We start from the raw sequence: 26,827 nt of genomic DNA on the forward strand, positions 1-26,827 counted from the left end.
AAATAAACAGCAAAAGGTAATCTGAACTCCCCCAAGGTTATTTCTATATTTCGACGTTTCGTTTTGCCCTTCGTCACCGGTTGAATAATGTTTTCAGGTTTATATTGGAATCGAGCATTTATCATGAAGATTTTTTGTCTGACTTACTATTCGGCAATCGATCTAGTTACCAAAAACTCTAAAGGAATTCTGGAGTGGGTAGTATTTGAAATATTAGACTGGGTTGTAATTATATATATATATATATATATATATATATATATATATATATATATATATATATATATATATATATATATATATATATATATATATATATATATATATATATATATATATATATATATATATATATATATATATATATATATATATATATATATATATATATATATATATATATATATATATATATATACAGGGTGTTTCAGAATTCGACGGACAAACTTATACCACGTCATTCCTCTTGCAAAATGATGAAAAATGAGGTAGGACATGTGTGTCCGGAAATGAGCCGTTTCAGAAATACAGGGCGTTGAAGTTGCAAAATAAAAAGACCCTTTTCGTCGTAGCTCCCGGACTAAAAGGAATAAATTAATGAAACTCAGCAAATCGATTACGAGCTAGAATGTGCTTCCTCCAGTGGTATGTTTGCTTCAGTATCAGTAGCCAGTGGCGTTCCAGCGGGGTAATAGCTTATATTTCCCCCTTATTTTTTACGCCACTGACTTTATATCCACAACCGTCTTTTTTTGAATTCCTTGATCAATTTTACGTAAAAACCAAATGAACATTCACTATGAAAAAACCAGTAGTTTTCGAGAAAAATTGAGTTGAACTGATAGGTGCATTCTCATATGGGAATATTAATAATCGAGTAAAATAATCGAAATTCCAAAACCGAAATTATTTGAACTCTTTCATCATTCTACCATTCATTGTGTGCTTGAAAAATTATTCACTTCGGCAACATATTGCGGATTTTCTACCATTTTACCAACTTTTTTTGCATATATGTTGTGAGCCCGCAGACCTACTGCATGGCTTTACCTCGAGATTTATTTTTTAATAAAATGTTCCATCCAAACGATTTTCAAAGACAATTACGAATAGTTGGCAAAACTGAACTCAGAATGTTTTATCGAATTATCTTCTCTCACTGGGTAAAAATCCAAGTTTTATCGATTAACCAAAATACCATTACTTGTTTCAACCTTAGCCATCTACAATGTTTCCTGGGCATATCTATTATAGTTTTGTTAGATAACTGTACCGATATTCTCGAGTTCTTCAGCCACTGGTTGAATAGTTTCAGAATACATTCACGTGACTTATAACAATCTTTGATCCACCTAAGCAATGAGGATTACTTTATTCACTGACAACAATAAATTTGTTAGGGGGCTGTGGAAATGAAAAGAGATTCGTATGACACTTCCAAGTTAACGTAGCTGTCAGAAAGTGTTTGATTGTGTATTTCGTATAATAAAAATGAATTTTACATTCGAAGAGTTAGCGGACATGCACCTTATTTATGGAAAATCGGGACGAAATGGAAGGTTGGCACAAAGAATGTATCGTGAAACTTTTCCTGGAAGAAATAGGAAGTTTTTTAATTACCAGAAGGAATGCAGGTATACAGAGAACTGTAAGAAATTATATCACAGCAGAGGAGATATTGAACTATGCTGCTGAACATCCGTCTGAAAGTAGTAGATCTATAGCTAGAGTGCTGCATGTGTCTTCATCATCTGTTTGGAGGACTTTGCATGAACAGCAGTTATACCCATATCGACTGAGAAAAGTTCAGGCACTGAAACCAGAGGACTATCCAGATCGAATTGAATTTTCTCGATGGTTTTTAAGTATGTGGAGAAATAATCCGGAATTTATCAAGCAAGTGTTATACACTGATGAGGCAAAATTCACAAGAGAAGGTATTTTCAATTCTCGCAATAGCCATATTTGGGCCGAGGAAAATCCTTTTGCTATTCATCCTCATGTCCATCAAACAAAATTTTCATTGAATGTTTGGGCAGGAATAGTAGAAAACCGTTCAGTTGGTCCTTATCTTTTACCAGATAATTTGAATGGGGACAATTATAGCACTTTCTTGGGAGAAGTATTGCCTGAATTGTTAGAAGATGTTCCTCTGAATATCCGGAATGGAATGTGGTTTCAGCACGACGGTGCTTCTGTTCATTTTTCGTTAGCTGCTAGAGAGTACCTAAATCGGAAATTCGGTGACAATTGGATTGGTCGAGGTGGACCCCACAAATGGCCTGCCAGATCACCAGATTTGAATCCTGTTGACTATTTTCTTTGGGGTCATTTGAAGTCACTGGTTTATGAAACAGAACCAAAAAGCCAAGAAGAATTAGTCGCCCGCATTCAAGCTGCATCGATAACGATTGCCGAAAATTTAGAATCATTTGAAAAAGTGCGATTTTCTATGTTGCGTCGTTGCAGATCGTGTACAAGTGTTGACGGAAAAAATTTCGAACAATTACCCTATTGATTATTCATCAGATGTTCTCATTATTATTCAAAAGCACATTTGAATTTTCAATGTAAATTTCAAAAAGAAATTCGTGTTTATGACTCACTGTTCTAGAATTTCAACAGTATTGTTTCTTATCACATTATCTAAAATATGTGTAGAGAAGGTATATTTTGAACATGATATTTCTACTCAAAGATGAATTATGAGTACCGACATCCAACTAAGAGTTATGTAATTAGCTGTAAATAGACAACTTCCATTTCTTCATTTATTTAAAAAACTTCATTTACTGACTAGAGTTAGCGAAGATCTTATCAGATGGTTATTCAAATAAATTGACTTCTTCCAAATACATTTCTTTTTTTCAAGCGTATAATTAGAGTCTACTGGTAAAATTTTGTTTTTCGGCTTCATCTGTGAAAATTTGAAAACACTGTATACTTTGAGAATGTTTTTCATTAATGAATATTCTTCAGGATATTCACGATTCTACAAAGAGAAGTGTGATTTCACGAATGGGAAAGACAGGATAATTGTGAACAAAAAATAATTTTCCCAAAATCCAGAATAATGGTGTTATTTTGGGATTATTGGAGCCTAACTCAGTCGAGATTCCGAATGATCGCAAATTTTATTTGGGGTCACTTTTTTTCAGATCACAAAGTCACTCGAAGATCTGAGAACAATGAAAACATTTCAACTATGAAATCTATTGACAAGCACGAAAATAAGCCTCAAGAGTTATGATTTGTCATTACAATATGCTAAACATAACAAAAATTGGTACGATGATAGAAAACCCACAATAAATACCATCACTTGCGAGCGCTAAATTAATGGTAAAATCATAAAAGAGTTCAAATAATTTTGGTTTTGGAATTTCGATTATTTTAATCGATTATTCCCATATAAGAATGCACGTATCAGTTCAACTCAATTTTTCTCGAAAACTACTGGTTTTTTCATAGTGAATGTTAATTTGGTTTTTACGTAAAATTAATCAAGGAATTAAAAAAAAAAAGACGGTTGTGGATATAAAGTCAGTGGCGTAAAAAATAAGGGGGGAAATATAAGCTATTACCCCGCTGGAACGCCACTGGCTACTGATACTGAAGCAAACATACCACTGGAGGAAGCACATTCTAGCTCGTAATCGATTTGCTGAGTTTCATTAATTTATTCCTTTTATTCCGGGAGCTACGACGAAAAGGGTCTTTTTATTTTGCAACTTCAACGCCCTGTATTTCTGAAACGGCTCATTTCCGGACACACATGTCTTACCTCATTTTTCATCATTTTGCAAGAGGAATGACGTGGTATAAGTTTGTCCGTCGAATTTTGAAACACCCTGTATATATATATATATATATATATATATATATATATATATATATATATATATATATATATATATATATATATATATATATATATATATATATATATATAAAAAGTGTGATTCGGGACAGGGGGACTTTATAAAGATGTATATAGAATGGGCAAATGGGCAATTCACCCCGATAAGTTACTGCGTTAATTAAAAATATGTTTTTCGAAAGAAGTTGTATTCATCAGTAATTTTTCATATTTATTAAATGAATCATCACCTGATATTTTAAACAGGCAGTGAATGCATTTGTTTTTTATAGGGTCATTTGGTTTTCAATTGCATTTTTTGCATTGGTAAATCTTTGAACGAATATAGGAAAGCGTTATCTGTATTGTGATTTGTACTTTCGATTTTTCGGATGTGACCATTTCTATTCATTCTTAACTGTTGGTCAACCTTATTCTCGAGATCTGTTTCAGTTACCAATTTCTCCAGTTACCAATTCATTTCCACTTCATCATCATCATCAATGACATCTCAAGTACAAATTCATAAGTTATCAAATATGAATGGAGTGACCCGTTACTAACTACTAACCCGTTGTTAACCCATTATTAACAGTATCTATGATAATAATTACACACAATTGTGTAATTTTATTATCATGGATAGTTTTGAGTTACCGTAAATTTTGGTAGAGAAGTTGAAAGAGTAAACAGTGTACTGACTGAAATGAAACCTTTGTTACTATCGATAGTTCTCATCACCTTCTGTTTATTTCATGTAATTATTTAAACAAATTCAGACAATATTGAGTTGTAGTCTTTTTCCTAGGCTTATTGAACAACACTCGACTTTTGTGGTCTCTGAAAAGAGATATACGCCGCGCCACATATTCTTTGAAACGAATTTTAATGTCTAGTTGAATGTGGCTGATCCATATTGTTCAACACTGAAGGTGCTGTTTGTTCGATTTCAAAGGAATTTCAGTTGATATCGAGCAATGACAGAAACATGTCTATCACTAACTCTGACGAAGTATTTATCATTATACTGGCCGCAATATTGAATGTTGAAGAAAATATTCAGAAAAACGAATGTTGTGGGTCCATCCCACTAATCGAAAGCTGGCAAATCTGGGAGAGTTTCATCATCTTTTCAACGATCTGACAGAAGACGAGGAGAAATGTTTCCAGTATTTTCGAGTAACTTCAGGCAAATTTTCAGAACCTCTGGATATTCTAGAGCCTGCCTCAACAAGCAACTCAATTTTTCCTCGTTCCATATTCATAGGTACCGTCTGACACTGTGCTGTCAACTTATGGAATAACGAAACAGAAAGACAGAAACTTCCCAGGCACGTTTGCACAAATTGGTGTTGGCAAGCGCTGGTCGGCGACGCGCTCACTTGGCCAGTCCGTCACAGCACGTACCGTCATTTGCCGGATAGGATCGGAGATCTGGAATCCTTTCCGGCAGCAGACGCTCTTGGCTGTGCCGTGCCGGGCTAGTGGACGGTTTTCCATTCATTTTCATTGTTCCAATACTATACGTATTTTAACGGGATGGACCGTGCTGTGCTGGGCAAGTGAGCGACAATCTTTATGAATCTGGTCAGTTGGTTGACTATGCGTATTTTGACGGGATGGGCCGTGCTGTTCTACGCCGGGCAAGTGGGCGAAAAGTCTAAATCTCACACTTCTCAGATTCTTTCGGATCGCCTCAGATTCTTTCGGATCCACACTACTCGTGAAGTTACCTCAACGAAGTATTTCACTTCGACACTTCGCGAGTAGTATAGTGAATATGAAGTGAATAGGCATTCACTTCATATTCTGAAAATCCGATTGATTTCATTAATACTCCCTAAACTCACGTTTCTTGATCAATCTATTCCTATGCTCTCAGTAAAGCTATTTCGTTAAAGACATTTTTCATACCATAGTTTGTTCCTCAAGTTGAACGTGTGAATATTGTAGACAAGATAATGTAGGCCCGTCAATTTTTGTTGTAAACAACGGTGACATTTCCTATAACGAGGACTCCTATATTCCAGGGTATGTTGTTAAGAGTCGAAACAAAATCCTCTAGCTTACTTTTCTTTGTAATCGCCAATAAGTTATGTACGTCTATATACCGTGGAAAGGAATTCAACCCTTATTTTGCTTTCAGTTCAAAACTTCTTATGTACTGACTAGCTACGAAAGGTCATTCGAGTTCATAGGTAGATATAAGGAGATATGTCACTGAAAAACATGAACAAAATTTTTCAAAGGTATTTTTTACACTGATTGTTCAAGATTTGCTCGAATATCCTAATTTTATAAAAAATGTTGCACACGAATCGCATAACTAGTCAAGTGGCTACATAAACTCCAAAATCATCGAACAACTTCTCATATGTTTTGTTTAAATAGGGTTGATTAGAGGGAGAGAAGTTGCTATCTGAGAGCTTTTATCGAAAAAGCTGTGTAATCCCTTCGGAAACCGGTGTACCCGAATTACGGTCAAAAGCTCATTACGACTTAAGCCGACTCTCGAATTCCCGTCAAGAAAATTTCGCCTACCACTCGAATTGCGGTCAGAAAATCATCATGACTTTCCTAACTCTCCATGAAAATAATTACACAATTTTCACAAACACTTTCATTTTTATTTTATAGACGCGTACCACGATAGCTTCCTCGATAGAAATGAATTTCACACACTTGGCTACAGTTCTTATATACAACAATAATATGTACCCAACTTAAGTGGTTATCAGTGATGGGTGATGTGACGGGTGATGTGATGAATTAAATTCGGGTTGAAGTTTTCATTTACTGCAATTTGTTTTACCAGAAATAATTCCATAATAAAATTCTCAGTAAACATTGTTATGTTAATTAGTATGTGGATCATCGTAAGCTGCTGATTTATATTGCTTTGCGTGATTAGAATCGTTGTTTATAGTTGTGTCTGTATGTATTGGTTTATGATAAATTGCGAAATCGTGTTCGTCATTAATTTTCGTAATTGTGAGGTTTCTAATTCTATTGTGAATTTATGTTTCCATTGATAGTGTTGGTGTATTGGAAAAATGACTGTAATTGTCTATGTGTTAACAAGTATCACATGGTCAACATACCAGTACCAGTACCAGTAAGTACATTTTTGGAAGCTTGCATGCTATGAAAATTTCAGCTGAACGGGAGCTTAGAGGATTGCCCATCAACTTCACAAGTCGTGTTTTACTTTACACAAATGAGAAATATTGTTGAAAATCATCTCCTAAAAAAATAACACCGACCGCTGCTGGTCGTTATAAATCAATAATTGTGACGTGACCAACTCGACTTTCACTCGCGATCGTACTACGTGTCTCGTCACTTCAAAAATAATTCCACCGGCTGGCGAATTTCCTATTGACCATATATAAACACTGCACACGCGCATATCCGATAGTCAAATCGAGTTTATCGGACAGTGCGGTACAGAGCGATCTAATAAGGCATATGATGCACTGTTTGGAAACGTTGGTGTAGTAATGAATATTACTGGAGTTTTTCCCAACACAAAACCGTTATTTTAACACCTCGACATGTGTTTCGATCACCAAGTGATCATCTTCAAGAGGAAGATCAATCTAATCATACTTACAAAGTTATCCTTAGTCATACCATAGATACCTCTTCTAGCAGATTCGAAATGGAAACCAAAGAAAAGTCATAGTATTTTCCTAGGATATGGCTAAGTGGATAAGGCAATATTGTGAAATTGATTTCATATAGCTTATAATATTTCAATCATCAGATTCACCTGACTTTCACTTAAGGACACATTGTAAAATCAATTTAAGACAAGTAGATAAGGCAAATTGTAAAATCAATTCAAGACACTCAAGACGCAGGTACCTAAAACAGGTATCTATGGTATAAATAAGGATAGCTTTGTAAGTATGATTAGTTAGATCTTCCTCTTGAAGGTGATCACTTGGTGATCGAAACACGTATCGAGGTGTTAAAATAACGAAGTGTTAAGTTGTATTTGAAGTGGAATAAGGTTAAGTTTGATTATAGTACAGTGTAGTCAATTATTGATGAACCCACGGGAAAAACGTAACAATATAGAGAAGAAATGTAATTCGATCTTTTAATACTTGAAAAAAAAAACGAAATTATATCGTCATTGAATATTGAAAATTCCCCATTAAATCTATAAGATAATATACGCTACCACTGATACCTTTTATTAAAGAACAGCGTTACAAAATTTACGAGAAACACAATTCATGAAATATTATCTACTGATATCTCTATATTCAAGTTGCTGCTTATTACTAATACATTTTAGGTAGATGGGTAGTTACCTATTTCACAATCATAGTCTTGACAATGGTCATTGTCTTTAGTTATAATCTAGGGATTGTGTTGGAATAAGATGATTTTTGAAACTATAAGAAGTCGGCGGATCTTATTTTTTATCACCTTTGCAAACATGGCTCGAATGATGCACAATATTCACAGCACTCGGGACTGAAATGGCTCACAATGTCCTAGGATATTTTGGTCTGCTATTAGTGTTGATTCTGGTTGAATCGCTGCTTGAAAAAAATAGTTTAACTGAACTTTTCGACAAATTGATATCGAATATGTTCGACAGGGTTTCTGGTATCAGAGTCATTATAAATAAAAATAGAGTAATGGTACAGAATATACACTGAAAATTATCTATTTATATCGTGTGTGAATCCAATGGAATTGTCACATAAAGTTCTATTTACGTTTACGACTCATTTTTAAATTGAACTGACGCACGTCTTTGAAAATTACCGCAACAGTCTCAACAAAACAGGATAAAGCAATCTTCTAACTTCCCACTTCGTCTGCTACCGTTCCAAATAAATCTCTCCACGTGAATAATGTATATCTCTGGATAGCACGAAAGACGAAATCACGACGTCATTTCTCCCTCAGTAGATATCTTACATTCGATAGAAATTTCCAGGTCGCCTGCCTGCCTTCCACCGCACCAGAGGTAGACAGTGACATCCAATAACATCTGATGGGCCAATCTGTCTCAAGTCCCGAACAGAATTTTATTCGAATCCTGGCATGATGCAAACGAACTTGCTTCCGTCGGACATTTTGTACGGTCATTCAAATCAGTTGAAATGAGATTGGATCAGCCTATCCGTCTGCTCGTGAAAAGCCTATACGAATTTCAGTTTCTGCTCGTTTTTTTGCAGTCATTGTGCATTCGATTTGCTCTGCATGGATTTTGCCCGAGTGAATTGTTAGTATTGACAATATAAAGCATGGCCAGAAGCAATACCGTCAAAAACTATATTAGTTAACGATATGCTGTGAATATTTTATTATAGTTGGGGTTCAACTTCTTCTAAATCATTTCCACATATATATATATATATATATATATATATATATATATATATATATATATATATATATATATATATATATATATATATATATATCCTCTGGACGCAATTCTGCGTCCAGAGGAAGTCCGGACTTCCATTGTCTAATATATAAAATGATTTGAAATCCCTGACACAACTAAAAACGAAGAATTAAAAATGAATAGCTGAATATAACAAATATATTAAGCAAAAATTACCTGAATTGAAATAATAGTGAAATGAAATACAAGTACAAATAGAAAGATTTAACAAAAATTAAAATTAATGAAATGAAATGAAAATGTTATGACATTTCAAGCCACGTTAGTTCAAATCGGTTCGATTGTTAGTATCTACAATCATCTTCGGGTGATGACTGGACTGATTCCTCCGAGAGATGACTATTTATATGTCACTCAAGTACTTTCACTTATCCCCGCTTCACTGGTCAAGTGGGAGATGATCGTTTAGCGGTAGTTGGTCATTTTTCGCTTGATGATGGGTTTCCATATGCTGCGTATCTCTATGCTAGCTTGGCTGAATACGTTGTTGGACAACATGTATAAGGCTTCTATGAATTTTCGCCTAAACCAATGTTCCTCTCTGTGTATGATCCCAGCTTGGGACCACTCGATGTTGTATTGATGTATCCAAACATGATCTGCTATTCCTGATTTGCTGGTTTCCCCTCGCTGTGTGTGTTTCTTGTGCTCGGCAATGCGACAATCGACTGAAAGAGGAATCATCAAAACTCTATTAGACCGTGCTTTCGGCCTCTGTAATACGAAGGAAGGTCTCGAGAAGGAACTAGACATCATCAGAAATGATCTTCAACGGAAATGGCTACTCCTTAGCGATGGTAGAAAAACCACGAAAACCAGGCCACCAAACGCCGAACACTAGAAACACACACAGCGAGGGGAAACCAGCAAATCAGGAATAGCAGACCATGTTTGGACCCATCAACTCAACATCGAGTGGTCCCAAGCTGAGACCATACACAGGAACATTGATTTAGGAGAAAATTCAAGGAAGCCGCATACATGTTGTCCAACAACGTATTCAGCCAAGCTAGCGTAGATATACGCAACATATGTAAACCCATCATCAAGCGAAAAATGACCAACTCCCGCCAAACGATCATCTCCCACTGAACCAGTGAAGCGGAAAAAAATGAAAAATGGAAAGAAAAAAGTAAAAGTACTCGAACGACCTATAAATAGTCATCTCTCGGAGGAATCAGTTCAGTCATCACCCGAAGACGATTGTAGATACTAACAATCGAAACGTCGTGAACTAACGGTGCTTGGAATCTCTCAACCTTTTTATTTTCATTTTATCTCTTCAATTTTAATTTTTGTTCAATCGTACTATATTTACTTGTATTTTATTTCACTATTATTTCATTTCAGGTTATTTTTGCTTAATATATTTGTTATTTTCAGTTATTCATTTTCAATTCTCCTTTTTTAGTTGTTTCAGGGGTTTCAAATCATTTTATATATTAGACAATGGAAGTCCGAACTAGTGAAATTCGTCATGAAACATTGTAAATCACCTTCAAACAAACATATCTTTTGAATTCATAGGGAAGGTTACCACGTATCAATTGTGCCCTTGAGGAAACCTGTCTTCTAAAAAATTGTTTGGACAAGGCTAAGATTGTTAATCTCCTCAAGTGTAAAAGTACCGTTTGTCTTAGCGTTTCATGACGATGCTTCTATTGGTATATCACTTTTATTCTCATTTCGCTGATACACACTGTACAAGTATATCGAACTAGGACTCTAGTGGTTTTCGCATGACCGAACAAAGCTGATCTACAAGTAAATTTTGCAGAAGGCTTTGTAAGTGCATGTTTGCTAGTAACAAATAGTTTCGAGGTTTTCGTTGATGAACTAGAACCGGATAGCCTCTCCTGGGATGAACACACATAAACTGAATGAAACTAAGTTTAGGTGTCCTCGTAACATTCGATAGCCGAGGTTAACGTTGGACGCACTTCCTAGGCAGATTGCTCTATTCGAATAGAACGGAGGTCATGTTTATAAAATAGGTATTCAATTCATCAAACAATCTTCAAGTAAATAGTTTTTATTTATAGTAATTTTTTTTCTGTCGAATTAGAAAAATGGGTATGATGTATTTCAGTGTCTCATAAGTTGCAATGGTTTGCCTTATACTCGGGTCATTCAGACGATTACTTTCATATATATTTAGTGGGCATATTTGAAGACTAACTGTAAATGAAGATACATCCTATGAAAATCTGAAAAGAAAAAGTCGAAAGTGATATGAGTATAATTATAGATTGTTTCAATAAAAATAATTAACACTATACTTTGAAAAAACCTCATTTCTACCTTTCGCTTGTTACTCATCTCACATCCCAGATTTCAAACACCTGGAAATAAATAATGCTGATGATATTATTCAATTGAAGTCCTCAGAATTTGATAAATATCTAGGTGTTTTCATTGACAGACACATTAGATGGGATATTCACATAAAAAAACTATAGGTACATTGAGGAATATTATTCCTAAAATTTAATACTTTAAAGACCTATTGAATACTCACCACAAGGAAATCCTGTACCATGCATTTATACAGTGTAGATTGTCATATGGAATCCTAGGTTGGGGTGGTGTCGCCAGCAGTTATTTGAATCATCTAGATATTTTACAGAAAAAGTTCCTAAAGATTTGTTTCAATAAATGTCAAACGTTATCATCAACTATATTCGGAAAGTGTAATACTGGACCTTAGACAAATCTACTTTCTACGTGTAGCGGTAGATAAGTAGAAAAACAAACGTCGCTTAAGAAATATTGACCACAATTATAATACCAGGGCAAAAAAGGAAACATGATGCGAACTTAGTACTTATCCAAATCGATGGGTCTTATCACGAGAATATTTAACTATATCCCTAAGAATATCAAAGACTCAACATCAATTGTTTCATTTAAAAAATGAACGAAGCAGTACCTTCATGAAACGGTGTTACGTTTCAGTTTAGCACTAGATCAAAACTGCTCCTATGTGACCTTTCAAAACACTACTTACCTTTTAAGATCTTTGTTCAGAGGATGTTAACAATGTAATTCAGTCACAAGTTGATTTTATTCATTCAACATCATAGTAATGGGTATCTTCCGTTCCATAGAAAACCATACCTGAAATGTACAAGAACATATATGTATGCTCCCTGACTAACTGCTTTGATCAGGACTTACCACTCACTTCGCATTCTCCTATTGCCAATCGACGTTGGAGATCCGAAATTCCTCGCTAGGTTAAATAGTTGTTATTGTATGTTTCTCAATTTTCTTCACCTATCATTTTTCAGCCGTTGTCTGCCTTATTCTTTGTACCTTTCCAAGAATATTTATTGCATAAATTGTTATTCATCACTTCCAGAAGGTTTACTTACATATTAGAGCCATATCGCCTGGAAAACAATATTAGTTAGCTCTGGGTTTCTGCATACTGTTTCATATTTTCGGTAAATATTCTGCATAATATGAATGTTCAAATATTCGTACTGAATGGGAAAGATGTGGCGACTTACCTTATATGTTTCTATTCCATGGCATGAATTAGGATCGGTAAATAGTTGAAAATAGGTTGGAGTCAATATTTTTGTTAACATTCAATAACAAGGTTAAGAGACAGCTGTTGGTTGACATCTGCCGAACTTTCGTAGCGTCGTTCCAACGACCTACACCGAACTAGTTCTTAGTCGTTCACGGGTGAGGGATTGATCGGTTACTCAAAGTGTCAAGGGTTGTTTTAGGGTTGCATTGGTTTGAGAGGGAGTTTTGATAGGTCATGGACTTTTTGATGATGTCTCGAGTGGCTGTGGAGGAATTCATAGATTTATGATGTTGTGCACAGCGCCCCCTTGGTGCTTGTAGCGTAGATTGGACACACTGTGGCAACAACTGGATAGCTGTCAGATGTGGCAGTCTCTCGGATTTCGGTGTTGAACTTCGTTGAGCTTGATTGAGAGTTCAAGGGTACCATTTGACTGATTTGTGAGATATATATGGTTGTATTTTTGCTATCCTTCACGGGGATTAATTCTACAAGTTAGGATTGTATAGTGGAAGACTGATTGGTCATTTTGGTGTGGACATTTGCAGTCTGAAACTTAAACTCTTTTGAGGATTTGTGGTGGTTACCAAACTCATTGTGCCAGGTGGAAGGATTTCCGAAATCAGGTATGTCTGAATCACTATCGCATCTCTCATGTGGTCTTAGCTATGGTGTCATCTCTTCAATGCTACAACCTTCGTTTCTCGTCCCTAGATTCATAAGAAACAGAAGGCCCTTGGTCACTTATGAAGTCACAGTAGAGTACCACACACGAAGAAACGTATAGAAAACCCCTTGGCCAGGGTAAGAATTATACCATTAAATGTGTTTTTAATTATTTTAGTAATTTTTGATTCCATCGTTGTAATTCAACTGAATATTAGTTTTGAAGAATGGTTTCAACACTCTTGTTATCTTGCTACTGAAAATATACTAGAGGTATCGATTAGTCAACGAGTGGGGTTGAATCTCTTTTTGGTTTTATCTGATTCTGATTGAGGGTAGGGTAGGGTTTTTTTTTGGTGAAGAACAACTTGACAAACTCCCGGAATTGGAGGTGTTCAGCTACCTTTGGGGTCCTATTTGGTGATCCATTACTGTTCCATCTTGTTGTGTCCTACAGGGTGTTCTATCTTGGTAGTGCTACGGAGTGATCTATCTTTGCGGTGCTACAGCTTGATCCATCTCCGCCGTACTACAGGGTGAGCCACCTTCGTCGAACTACGGGGTAGCCTAACACCATATACCCGGTGACCCAAAGGAGCACGCAAGTTATAATTGGTTTATTTGAATATTTGTTATATACTGAGTTATTCATATAATTGTTTGCCCTTTTGTTTATTGTTACCTATTTGATATAGTGATTGCCTTTCTGGCTGAATTAACCGCTAGTTGGCAACGTGTATGGTTTCATTTGTAAAATGCAAATTGAAGGTGTTTTCTTCCTTCTACAATTGCTTGTTGACACCGATGCGCCTACGCCTGAGCTCACGCGACGCAAACGAGATTGGCATACCTTCCATACTAGTATTTACGATTTCGCCCACACCTACTCAATTTTCGTGGTAGTTTTACTTGACGTATTGTAGTTTTCTTTTAAGCGTCGTTACTACCATAATTTACGGCCGATTGAATTTGTGGTTTAATACACCGCACTCGATGACCTCTTGTATTGACATTTGAACATAACGTAATAGTTTGAATATCGCATTGTTGTCTTAGAAGCGTTGTCGGTTAATCCATGTAAGTTAGGTTCACTGAATAAATCATATTGAGGATCTTTATCTCTTATTTCCAATATTAATTGGTAAGTTATTGATATTGTAAGTTACTTAGGGTATCTGGAGAATTAAATTTACCTGGCGCCCATTAGGATCTATTTGAAATTTGCCAAGTTGGTTAACCCACTCCCGTCTCTACTGTTTAGCTTAGCCGCGGATACCCATCTGTCTTATTTGTTACCGACAGATGATTTAGTCTCCTCTTGTGGTTTGTGAGGTGACAACGGAGAGGAAAATAATACAGAATCTGATAGACCCGAATAGAATTTCCTGCGGTAATATTCATTTAAAGATAGGAAAACTATACACTGATGACATTGTCACAAAAAATGGTACACATACACATTGGTGCACAACTTTCAACAAATCATTCACTGTACGTTATTATCATTCCATTATTTTATTTATGTAGTACATTATATTATTATTATAATTATGTTGGTTTGTTTAAGTGTAGATACGATTTTCAAACAATTACACTAAATTGTGTTGAAAAAATAAAACGTAACATAACCACGCGCTGGCTTCTTAGCCTTAGTGGTCCATTTGCTTATTTCAAAATGCAATTTTTGTAGACTATTGAATGATGTTATTCAACTTACTATATGTAAATCTACTTTAGCCACTTGTTATTTATATAATTATACCTTTTTTCTTTGGAAGTAAACATTATTATTATTATTATTGAATCAAATTACCGAAAAGACCAATTTGTTCAGAGCAGTCTCACTTTAAGTTGATGATGGCCACTACCCTGCACTGACGAGAGGCCAAATAGCCCAAAATCTGTCTACAAGTGTGCCCGTTCCTATAATTGAAAATCGATTTCATCAGTTGTATTGCTAACAGCTTATGCAGGAAATACTTCTGCGAACATTCCTGCACTGGCACCTGTAGGATATAATCCAACGCTCTTCGTGGTATTAGCCAGGGAAGTAGTTGTTCTCTGATAGTTGTCTGTCCATTCACCTACAGTGTAGGTAAGTGGAGACTGGCCTGAACAAATTTTTTTTTACGTTAACTTGTCCGACGATTATGTTTGAGAAAATATTATTCGTATTCAGGTAATAATTGGTTGGTTAAGTGCATATATAGTATATGTCAATTTTACGAAAAGATATTTGATGTATTCCTATACCGCATCTATCGTCCAATATTTTTTTAATTGAAACTAGTTCTTCTGTTATTTTGTTGTGTGGAATATTACATCTGATTCACGTGGATAAAATAACATAGATTAAAAAACAACAAATATTTTCTTTTCATTTATCAAACAAAAAATAAATGCAAAATGTTAAAAAACTATTTACAGCGGAAATAATATTCAAAGATGAAATTGCACTGCGTTAAATCTGGTGATTTTGGGAGTCCACATATCTTGTTGAAAATGTAAATGATATTTTCCCAGTATCAATTTTCTTTTTCTGTAATCTCAATTACTATAATTATTGATTATCGATGTTCTGATACAATTTTTCATAGAGATTTCCAAGCACTACAGGAAAATATTCAAAACGTCCCGATGCCTGGGTAATAATATCAATTTACTCTGGATTAAAATCACTGTCGACCATATTCATCTGGAAAAACGTCGTTTACGAGATGAACAAGTTCTCCAAAGTAATGTCGGAGAACGAATAATAAACATATTTTTGAAACATATGACATCGAAATACATATTCGACAGAAACTTTGCGGTTTTTTTCTGATTTTTTCGGCCGTTACTTGAATGAGTTACGTTTATGAGTAGTTTGAATGGATTTCCCCTCTTATACTCGTAATATAGAAATTTAATAACTTTTAGGTGTTTTAAACGAATTCAATATACTTTTATTATTTGTTTCATCTATTTGCAGAACTAATGCACCATTCCCTTACGTGTCCAAGACTTTCAATACCATATATCGTTAATTATCGATTATATGCCAATTCAACTCAAAAATCACTTCCAGAATTCACATTAATCAAAAACAAAATGTACGATGGCTGTTGCCTTTTTTTATTTGAAACGGTTTCCTCAATCATACTCTAATATTCGAGCCATAATCTTCAAATCCAACTGCACTAAAAATATCGTCAAGAAAAAGATAAGGTCTTCCTCAGTCTGAGTATGAAATATCTTTCCGCCCCTCTTGAACAAATAACTATCAATCATCGAATTGGAACAAAAGATTTTCCGTTTCCGGAGAACTTCTGAAATCGAGAAATTCCTGTAGTTGTTCGCATGAATTATTCATTACTTTTCTCATAAACATAGTAGAGGTTAGGATTCTTTCCCAGTTGTTTTTCAAACATCCATGTAACTGATTGACAGTTCACAGTGGGAATAGGCGAATGGCAATCGTCATTTATTCTACTGATGTCATGCCCTTCACACCAAAGAGGAACAAACACGATAAATAAAAGGCTGTGGCATAAAAATATGGCCTGGTACTGATTATCTGCCATCTAGCACGCTATCGGTATTTAATTTTCATGTGGAAAAAGTAATGTTTCATTATAGCTAGACCAAAGTAATCATATGTTGCGGGAATATTTTAGTATGATCGTATTTGAATAGTAAATAAACATTAGGCTGTTACTGAATATGAGGTTTTATACAGTGTGTAAAAGCAAAATGGAATAAATTCAGTATTTCAGTTACTGTACATATATAAAAATTCCGAAACACATCAAATGTAAATTATAATTTGAAATTCTTTAACGTAATAATGCCACCCCTACCTTCGACGCCCTTCGAGTGACAGGTACAACCCCAAATTTTTTTAATGGAAAGTATAGGTTTGTGATATATCGTTTGAAAGATCTCTTTATTCTCCATTCAAAAATATCGCTTTCAAATTTACTGCAACAATTAAGATAAAATAAATTTAAATCATGTAGTTATCAAGGATGTTAACGAAGAAAATGATCACCGCGAACGTCTTGGCAACATTCTAATCTTAAATAAAACTGTCTTCTAACATTATTCAACATATCAGGCATGACCGACCTAATCGCAAGCGTTATTCGTTCTTTTAAGTCATCTCAAGGTTTAGTTTTTTACACATTGCTCTTTACATATCCCCATAAAAAGAAATCTAATGATGAAAGATCAGGTGATCGAGCTTGCCATTCAATCGATCCACGCCTCCCTATCCACCGATTGGGAAATGTTGTATCGAGGTATTGTCGGACATTAACTTGATAATTCACTAGAACTTGAAGGTTTCCTGGATTAGGATATGAATTTGCTAAACTTGAAGTCATCTTTTTGAAGTAGTGCCAAATTATTATCGCCAAATTATTACCGCCGTTTGTTCTTCCCTCATCCAGTGAGGATTTTCCATTGACCAGTAGCTTCATTTTTGTACGATTAACATGACCGTTTCTCATGAGATACTCGAGCTACATCCTGTTGTGTTCGAGTTTTATCTCCGTAACCAATCATTTGTAAAACTGTTATTTTACGCATTTCCGTTAATGTAACTATTTGTAAGACTTGAAGTTAACACACATTAAACTTAAATTAAGATACTGACAACTAATGTTGTAAAATAGAAAACGAGTTGACAAGGCGTGAAAAGAACATTGCTATGGTTTTTTCTTACTTCCGTATTATCAATACCTCCCCATTAAATAAGTTTTAAGTATATTGCAATAAGTTTCGAGTGTATTTTATCGAATTTCGGTAACCACATGATTTTCATTTATTTTCTCTCACATCTCTCATAAAGAAAAATATCAAACTTCTAAATTCCAAGACCAGTGTCATTCCATCGCAGATCGATACAAGGAAATATAATCAAAACTTTTCTAAGCTTGTTTTGAGTAAAATAGGTCATAGTGACTTCAGGTCAGCTATCAGAATCATGAACTCAAGTGATACGTTGGCCGCATAAGATGAATCCACACTTTCAGTTCTCCAATCAAAGCACCCTCGATCAGATTCCTTCACGCATTCTCTGGATTCGCAACCACCACACGAGTTTCCAGTGTTACAACTTTCAGAACCTGAAGTATCGGAGGCCAGTAAATCTTTTCGTTCTGGTTCTGCTGGTGGTTTAGATTATTTTCGCTTAGCCACATGCAAGACCTCATTAGTCCCAGCTTTGGAAAATCAGGACAGAAATATCTTTCTTCTGTTACAAAATTATGTGACTTCATTTCTATTGATAGGCTTTCTCCAGAAATTTGTCCTATACTTTTTGGTGCTTCACTGTGTGCTCTTCGAAAAAAGATGGAAGAGTAAGACCGATTGCTGTCGGTACCTTGTATCGTCGATTGGTAGCTGAACTTGGTTGTATGAGGATCAAAGACGAACTAGGATCGATGTTACATCCACTTCTGTTAGGTGTCGGTACTGCAGGTGGATGTGAAGCTGTTGCTCATGCTGCTTGTAGATATATCAATCTTATTTCCTTACTTAGTCAAGTCAGTTAGAGCTTGACGAATTTTATAATTTACTCTGCAACACGACGGAATATGTTACATATAATCATTTCAATAATGATTCATGGCTCCAAGCAAGGCTTCCTGTAAATCTTGGTGGACTAGGGCTACGTTTGGTATCTTCCTTAGCTTCACCAGCTTTTCTGTCGTCAGTCAATAGTGTTTGAGATCTTATCGATTCCATCCTTCCTTCCATATTCATCAATATCAAAGAATCGATTCCTCTACGAAACCCTTCATCACTTGGAAGGATCGATTGCAGCTTGAGAAATGGTTCTCATGCAGATTCTGTGGAACATGTTCTTCCTTACGAATCGGTAAAGAGTTGTCCTGAAAAGCTTTGGTGGGAGTTGATGATTGTATGTAATTTTTTTGTTCTCAAGATGTATTTCTTGCTTGGATCTTTTTTCCTTCTTCATCCTCAGTTTTCGTGCTTCTTGCTGAAAAAAATGCTTTATTTTCACCAAGAAAATTTCAGAAAGAACGTAACGGTCATGCATAGATATATATATATATATATATATATATATATATATCTATATCACCGCGCTATATATATATCACCGCGCTGATGAGGCCAATAGCCAGAAACACGTGTCCGCGGTTTGCCTCCATATTTCTTGAGTGTCATGTCCACGAATTTCCTCCTTTTGGTTTGTATCATACACACTCAATAATATCTATATCTCTATATATATATATATATATATATATATATATATATATATATATATATATATATATATATATATATATGTATATATATATATATATATGTATAGGTCTATTTGAAATTTCCAGCCATCAATTATCCAGTCAATAATTATTTCAACCTCTGAAAACAACAAATAATATATGCTTCGTAATATCAACCATTCCAAACAATAATAGAGGTTTATATTGCATATTATAGATCTGTGGCTCTATAACTTTCATGCATCCAATCAATCACGTCGTTGTTTCAGCTTTGTATGCGTTCATTACATTATTTGGAAACGACCATTCGGAAACAAAGTTTAGGGAATATACGGGTAGTAAACGTAGATATGTGCACAATGGAAACTTCAGTTTCCTTAGGGAAACTGCGAGAGAGCCAGGGAAATTATATTCAGGTGTTTCGCTTTGTTTGTATATTATATTGTAATCTGCTGAGGTGTATTTTATGAGAGTTTCGTATAAGGTGGTGTTTCGTTTTTCCTTCCGGTTTATTATTATACTAGTGGTTCAGGGATATGTGCAGATTTCTCACACTAAAATTTGTTTCAATTAAAAAATTGAATACCATTTTCTATGTGAAGTTATTTCAAGAAGTATACTGAGTCCCAATGATAAATGATCAGGAAAACTTTCAATTATTTTATCAAGTGTCATATTTTGATATATCAAGCTATTTTCATTGATATACGTATTGACAATTCATGGATTCAATAATCATATGAAAAATATCAATTTGATCAAAATAGAAAGGAAACAAGCACGTACAGGTATATTCCTGGCAGTCCACACTGTGGACAGCACTAACGTGCTGGGTTGAATTTTCTAGTGCGTCCTCTTTTGACTTATCCTCTGACACATGAGATATTCACAAAAAAAAAACGTACAAAATAGGAAATAGCAGCCACTAACGAGTTCTCGAGGGGTATTGTAGATGACATAATAAGGAAGAAGTATAGGTTAAGAATGAACGAAATCTCGACTTGTAGAAAAGACAAAAACCAAGATAAATATATCTCAGTTCCATACCACCAATACACGAAGAACTTTGGAAAGATTTTCAAGGAACTAGAAATGAAGGTGGCTTTTAAAGCAAGTCGTATACTACAGAGCCTTTTAGGAAGTCCAAAAGACATAGTCGAGAATTCGAAAAAGTCTGGAATTTACGAAATTGAATGTTAAGACTGCGACACAAAATATTGACAGACGAAAAGAACTGATAAAATATAAGGAACACTTAGCAAACTTAAAATATGGAAGACCTGAAAAATCAGCAGTCGCCCATTATATTTTTCAACAAAACCATTCCATTGACTTCAGTTCATTAAAATTAGTTAGACAAGTTAACAACAACAGGCATCTAGATGCATATCAGAGTGTAGAAATAAGTAAACATAATAATATTATGATTAACGATGGTGGACCAATACCTATATAGAACACTAGAATAGCTTGTTAAAATAATATTTTATTTATTAGATTTACCTGACTATTACATAAAGACACATTGTAAAATTAATTTAAGACAAATAGATAAGGCAAATTGTAAAGTTATTTCAAGACACTCAAAACGCTGGTACCTAGAACAGATATTTAGGGTATAAATAAGGTTAGCTCTGTGAGTATGATTAGTTTGAAATCCCTCTTGGAGGTGATCAGTTGGTGATCGAAACACGTGTCGAGGTGTCAAAATAACAGTTTGGTATTGGAGAAAAAAACTCCAGTAATATTTATTTTAGAATGAATGAGTGATTGAAAAATGAAATAGATGTATATTATCTGATGGTCTGAAGTCCGGGTTGAACCGCGAAATTTAGTAAGATGAAACTAACCCAGCAGAATAAGTGACGGTCTAGTTTCAATATGAAGCAACCGATAAATCAACTTCTTATCGAAAAAGTGATTCTAATGAAATAGTTTAAATGAATTTTGGATGGGTGAAATTTCTTTTTTGTATCAATGATAAAAGTGTGCATTTGTTATTATATTCAGTATATTGTACTCAATGGTGCATAATTCTGATCAGCTGCTTTTTTTCAGATAATTTTCCAGTTTTCCAACATACCTATGCTGTGCTTTGCATCTACTACTACTACCAAAACCAACAATTCAACGATTTTTCTGGAGCTGATCTTCACGAACTAAATTTTCAATATGGTCTGTCTTCAGTTATTTTTCTTGTTTCTTTTCGCGAGTGCGGTGAGTGGAAAATCTAGTACACAACGAGTTTATTCGAATGAGTTTGCAGTCCACATTCCTGCTGGTGATGAAGCTGCTCAGTATATAGCGGAGAAACATGGGTACCTCAATCGTGGACAGGTGAGTTTTTCATATGTGTGTTTATTCTCTTCAACATATTCAAATCATCTTCAAGAAAAAAATTATATCTTCATTGGATATTTCGAAATTTTGCATATAGAAAATGAAGGTTTAGAGATAAATCACTTGAAAACATTGAAAATTAAAAATTCAAACATTTTACTGAATGACCAACTGGATTGAAATAGATTACCATTAGTGAACTTATTTCCTTATAAACCGATGTTATTCTAGTCTTTATAGACACATTATCATTGATATAAAAAATTCATTGAAGAAAAAAGTAATACAAATCATGAAATTATGAAACAACAAAAATCAATTGGCGCTTCGGGGCGACTTCATTGATTTCAGTGGCGCATTTGCTTTTTCAGCTGCAGGAAAACTCGGAAAAACCGGCAGCACCACATCATCTGAAGGTCTTGATCTGCCAATGTCCTCTCTTTCATAGAATAGAATGTAGGGTGTCTCCAGAGGCTCCAATAAATTCAAGGCATCGCCAAAACACTTATTGATACGACTATCGTCAAACTTAAACCAGTCTTGGTCTTTGACCTAGGCGTAATAATGACCAAATTCAACGCCAGAACCACAGTGAAAAATGACTGCATGAATATTATAAAAGTGGTCTGCTAAATTGAAGTGTTCATCTATTTCGAACTTTCGTAAGAGTTTGGTGCATCCATCACAGGTTGAGTCATATTTGAAGATCATCAGTGTCATTATCAGATTGAGTGGTGCCTCAGCTATACTTGTTTTCTCATAATAGTCAGTTAGTTTGGCAATACAGTTGATCATCACCCGTTAAAAGTCATACTCGTATTAGGAAACGCTAGTTGAAGTTCCAGAAAATCACATACGTTTTTGCTACCTCCTGAACATTTACCACAAAGTAAACAAGTAAGGATTTTTCCAGCAAAAGATCTACAAACACAAGACGAGATAGACTATACGGAAGTAATTTATGCTCTAGGCAATTATAATTGAGTATGTACCTGTATGTACTTCTTTCTGGTGAATACGTGGGGTGTATAAGAGTTAGACAGAAGAATTAGTAACATATTTGTGAGGATCGAATCGTGTTCTTGGTGAAGTTTGTGAAATTACTATGGATCTTGAATATTACTGAAGTTTTTTCCAAACACCAAACCGTTATTTCAACACCTCGAATAAAACTCCAGTAATATTCATTACCTACTACACCAAAGGTTCGAAACAGTGCATCACAAGTACTATGTATCTTCATCAGGAAACCGTCGAGTCAATCAGTAAAAAATGTATTCATTCAATTGGTGTGCAACTATGCACTGAAAGAGAGAAAGATCCAACAAGTATTAACAGTTTACTTATAAAAAATGTTTCAAACAATCATTGCAACCATCACTAAATATTTTAACGATTATGTTAATGAGGAGATTTTCGCTGGGTTTTTGAAACGGATTGACAAATATATCGTGGTTTATTTTTATATTTCTACATAATGTATTAAAAATTGACCAGTCTCGTAGGTTAGGTTAGGTTTAATGTGAGTGAGTCTATTCGACCCTCCATCGCAACCCGCAGGGGTTTATTGTGGCTCACACCTATTCACACTCGACCGTATGAACCCAGTTTCTTGACGAAGCCGATTAGTTTCTATGGTGAGTCTTTCAGGTCAGATGGTAAGAGTACGGCTCTATCGAACTCTAAAAACCTGATTCGGACCCCAGCACAAAGTATGTTCTGTGCTGATTCATCATTTTCCAAACAGAGGCGACACACACTGTCTTCCGACAGTCCGCGTCTCTGCATATGATGATTCAAATGACGGTGACCTGTAAGAAGGCCTGTTAGGCATGGTAGTTCATCCCTACTGTAGTCCAACAAATTTTTGGTATCAAGCTTCGAAGGATGAATAAACGCCTTAGAGTGAGCCAATTCCGGAAGATTCTACCAGAAGTCCATGAATCTTCTTGCCATCCAGGTGTTCATTCTCTGTTTGGCGAACCTTAAGCGATGCCAATGACAGGCCCTGGTCCGATGAAGCTGCTTGCAGCACCCTTCTTTGCAAGGGTGTCAGCAACCTCATTGCCTGATATCTCTGTCCTTGGTCTGCGACTGAAAACACCTGCACCAGAGCCGGAAGTTGTTTTTGATCCATCTGTGAACCAACAACTATCTGCTCTTAATATTTCCTCAATATAAGGCAGTTCGCAGTCTTGTAACGCCGGTAACTGATGAAACTACCATGAAGAAAAACACGTCTTTGAATAAAGTTTATTGTGGACATTCTATAATTATTATCATGGATAGTGCTTTCAATTTTCATCAAGTACCGGGTGATGGTATTCATAATTTTCCCGTCTTGAATGATCGTTATATTCTGTGTCAAAAATAAGGAGAAACAGTATTGCAATCCGTGAGGCAATCTGTTAAATTAGAAAAAAAATGGCCAGAATTCCGTTTTGTTTTTTTATAACGTCATTTGAAGAAATAACAAAAAACAACACAACTTTCTCATCACCATTTTTCAATATGTATAACGTGTCGTTCACAGATTTTCATTTCACCGTTTCGTATCCGAGATAACATAACCAGTTTTAGTTTTTTGTATGGGACAGAAAAAAATCACCCGGCATGAATTACCTTTTTTGGCGACAACTTCATTAATGTATCACCATAATCTTTCAATTAGTAAATACGCCGTCAATTAAATAATCTCTAAATTGGACAACTTTTGTCTGATATCACCGATTTTCTCTCACGATTTACGATTTTGCTATGCTAGTCCTCATTACCTTGGATACTGTTCATCATCGATATATCATAAATTTTCTCTTGTCCTTATTTATTGAAAGCTGATTACAATATCTGCTTTATGGACTATTTGATGATTTCATTCTGAATACTTTTAATTCTTCAGTAGTATGCAAGGTTCATACGATAGAAAATTTAAAAAATAGATTCGGCCGAATTCTTGTCTTTCTGAAAAGTCTTGGTTTTTAATTGTTATTTCCTATAAATAGATTACAAATAGAACATCAATTTTTTCCATGTGAAAAAAATGCTACCGTGTTGCTACATATTTCAATGAAAGCAACATTTTTTAAGTTCTCACAGTCCTGAATATTTTTGATTGTTTGATAGAGTTTGATGTGAATCATAAAATTATAGCCATTAATGATGCACCTATGTGGTTCATTTGATGGTATCCATTGACATCCACAACTTTATGTCTTCATGTGATATAGATCATAGCCAGTAATTATTCTATTTGCAAAATATAGGTCGTATGATGGTTTTCTATGAGTATGAGTAATAAATACATTGATATAGTTCGAAAGAATTACGTTCGTATTGAGAAAACCAAGAAATCATTTATAAATTATGCTCACAATATCATCACCTTCCTGACTTTCGGTATTATTGGATTTCATATATATTTTTTTCGCGATTGAAATATATGGTAGAACATTGAACTTCATAAATATATTATATCGAATAATTTTCTTTAATCTAATGAAAATACGTAAACAATAAAAAAATGTATTTCTATTATGAAACAAACACGTAATAACCTTATTTCAAGTTCACATTTCAGAAATGGGAAAAGATCAATTATTTTTGGAACGAATAATAAATTATGTGTTCAAGATCATTTCAGTCAATGAAAAACATGTAAGTAAAAGTTGATACTAATTAAGAATATCGTTATTTCAAGACCTCTTGGAGTTATGAAAGACTATCATTTCAGAAATACAAATAAGATTAATTATTTATTATACGCTATTCTACAAGCAACTTACTTTTGTCAATTCCACAATGAAATGAAATTTCTCTTTTGTACGGACTCCTTGAGCCCACTAAACGCACTAAAAATTCATTTAATGCTGATTCACTAGTACAAAGCATATTGGCCTCCATACATTGGATCAATAGAAATGAAAAACACATAGAATTTACATAGACTCCTAGTCACCACGGAATCTTTGGTAATGAACTAGCAAATCATGCAGCCAAACGTGCTACCGAAAAACATGATGTTTGTAATATTTTTATTCGACCGCAAGACGTGAAAAATTCTTTAGAACAAAAAATTATGGTTTATCGCAAATTGAATGGGAGGGAACAGATACAATTGAAAGAGGTGAAATCGAAAATTACACGCTGGAGGCATTCTAATCCACAGATAAGAAGAGAACAAACTGTGATCACACACTTGAGAATACGTCATACCAATTTAACAAACATATTCATGCTCTCAGGAGGAAGACAACCAATATGCCAACAATGTAGGCGGAGGCTTACATCTTGCTGAATAAACTGTGTCGAATATGATGGAGGTAGATAACGATTGGAAATACCAAATTCTCTGAAGTAATGCCTGAAAGATCATAGTGAAAATCTGGATGAAATTATAAAATTTATGAAAGCTACAGGGCAATACTTAAAAATCAAAACAAGAAAATAGAAAATAAACAACAAATAGTAGAAGGCCAATGACCTCGTAGTCGACGCCTTTAAACCACAAGAAAGGCCTATTATTTAGATTTCACATAAAACACTACAAATACTATGCGATTACTACTGTCATCTGTGAGATGTTCATTTTGTGATGTTGTATGTTCAATAGTTTTTGCTTCAAATATTCAGTAAAACTATTGCATCGTAAGCACATTTTTGTGATGTTAGTATAACGCTGTTTACCATACTCAAAATCTCATATCATAATTTGTACGTACTCTCCAAGTCTTTACTTCGATTCCGGT

The 26,827-nt window shown here is 34.8% G+C and overlaps 1 protein-coding gene across 4 annotated transcripts in view; it reads left to right on the top strand.

Annotated features, from left to right (window-relative positions):
- The window catches only part of Fur2 (furin-like protease 2), a 1,328,139-nt gene that overhangs the window by 439,390 nt on the left and 861,922 nt on the right, over positions 1 to 26,827 (top strand). For all 4 annotated transcript variants that reach the window (XM_074181937.1, XM_074181935.1, XM_074181936.1 and 1 more), the window contains one exon: positions 21,801 to 22,079. In XM_074181937.1, the coding sequence (XP_074038038.1) occupies positions 21,915 to 22,079 (165 nt within the window). In that variant the 5' untranslated portion in view covers positions 21,801 to 21,914. The remainder of the gene's footprint in view (positions 1 to 21,800; positions 22,080 to 26,827) is intronic.

This window comes from Leptinotarsa decemlineata, unplaced genomic scaffold, assembly GCF_025532065.1.
Source record: "Leptinotarsa decemlineata unplaced genomic scaffold, Ldec_3_MD MMD2_tig00026328_RagTag_RagTag, whole genome shotgun sequence".
NCBI classification, from domain to species: domain Eukaryota; kingdom Metazoa; phylum Arthropoda; class Insecta; order Coleoptera; family Chrysomelidae; genus Leptinotarsa; species Leptinotarsa decemlineata.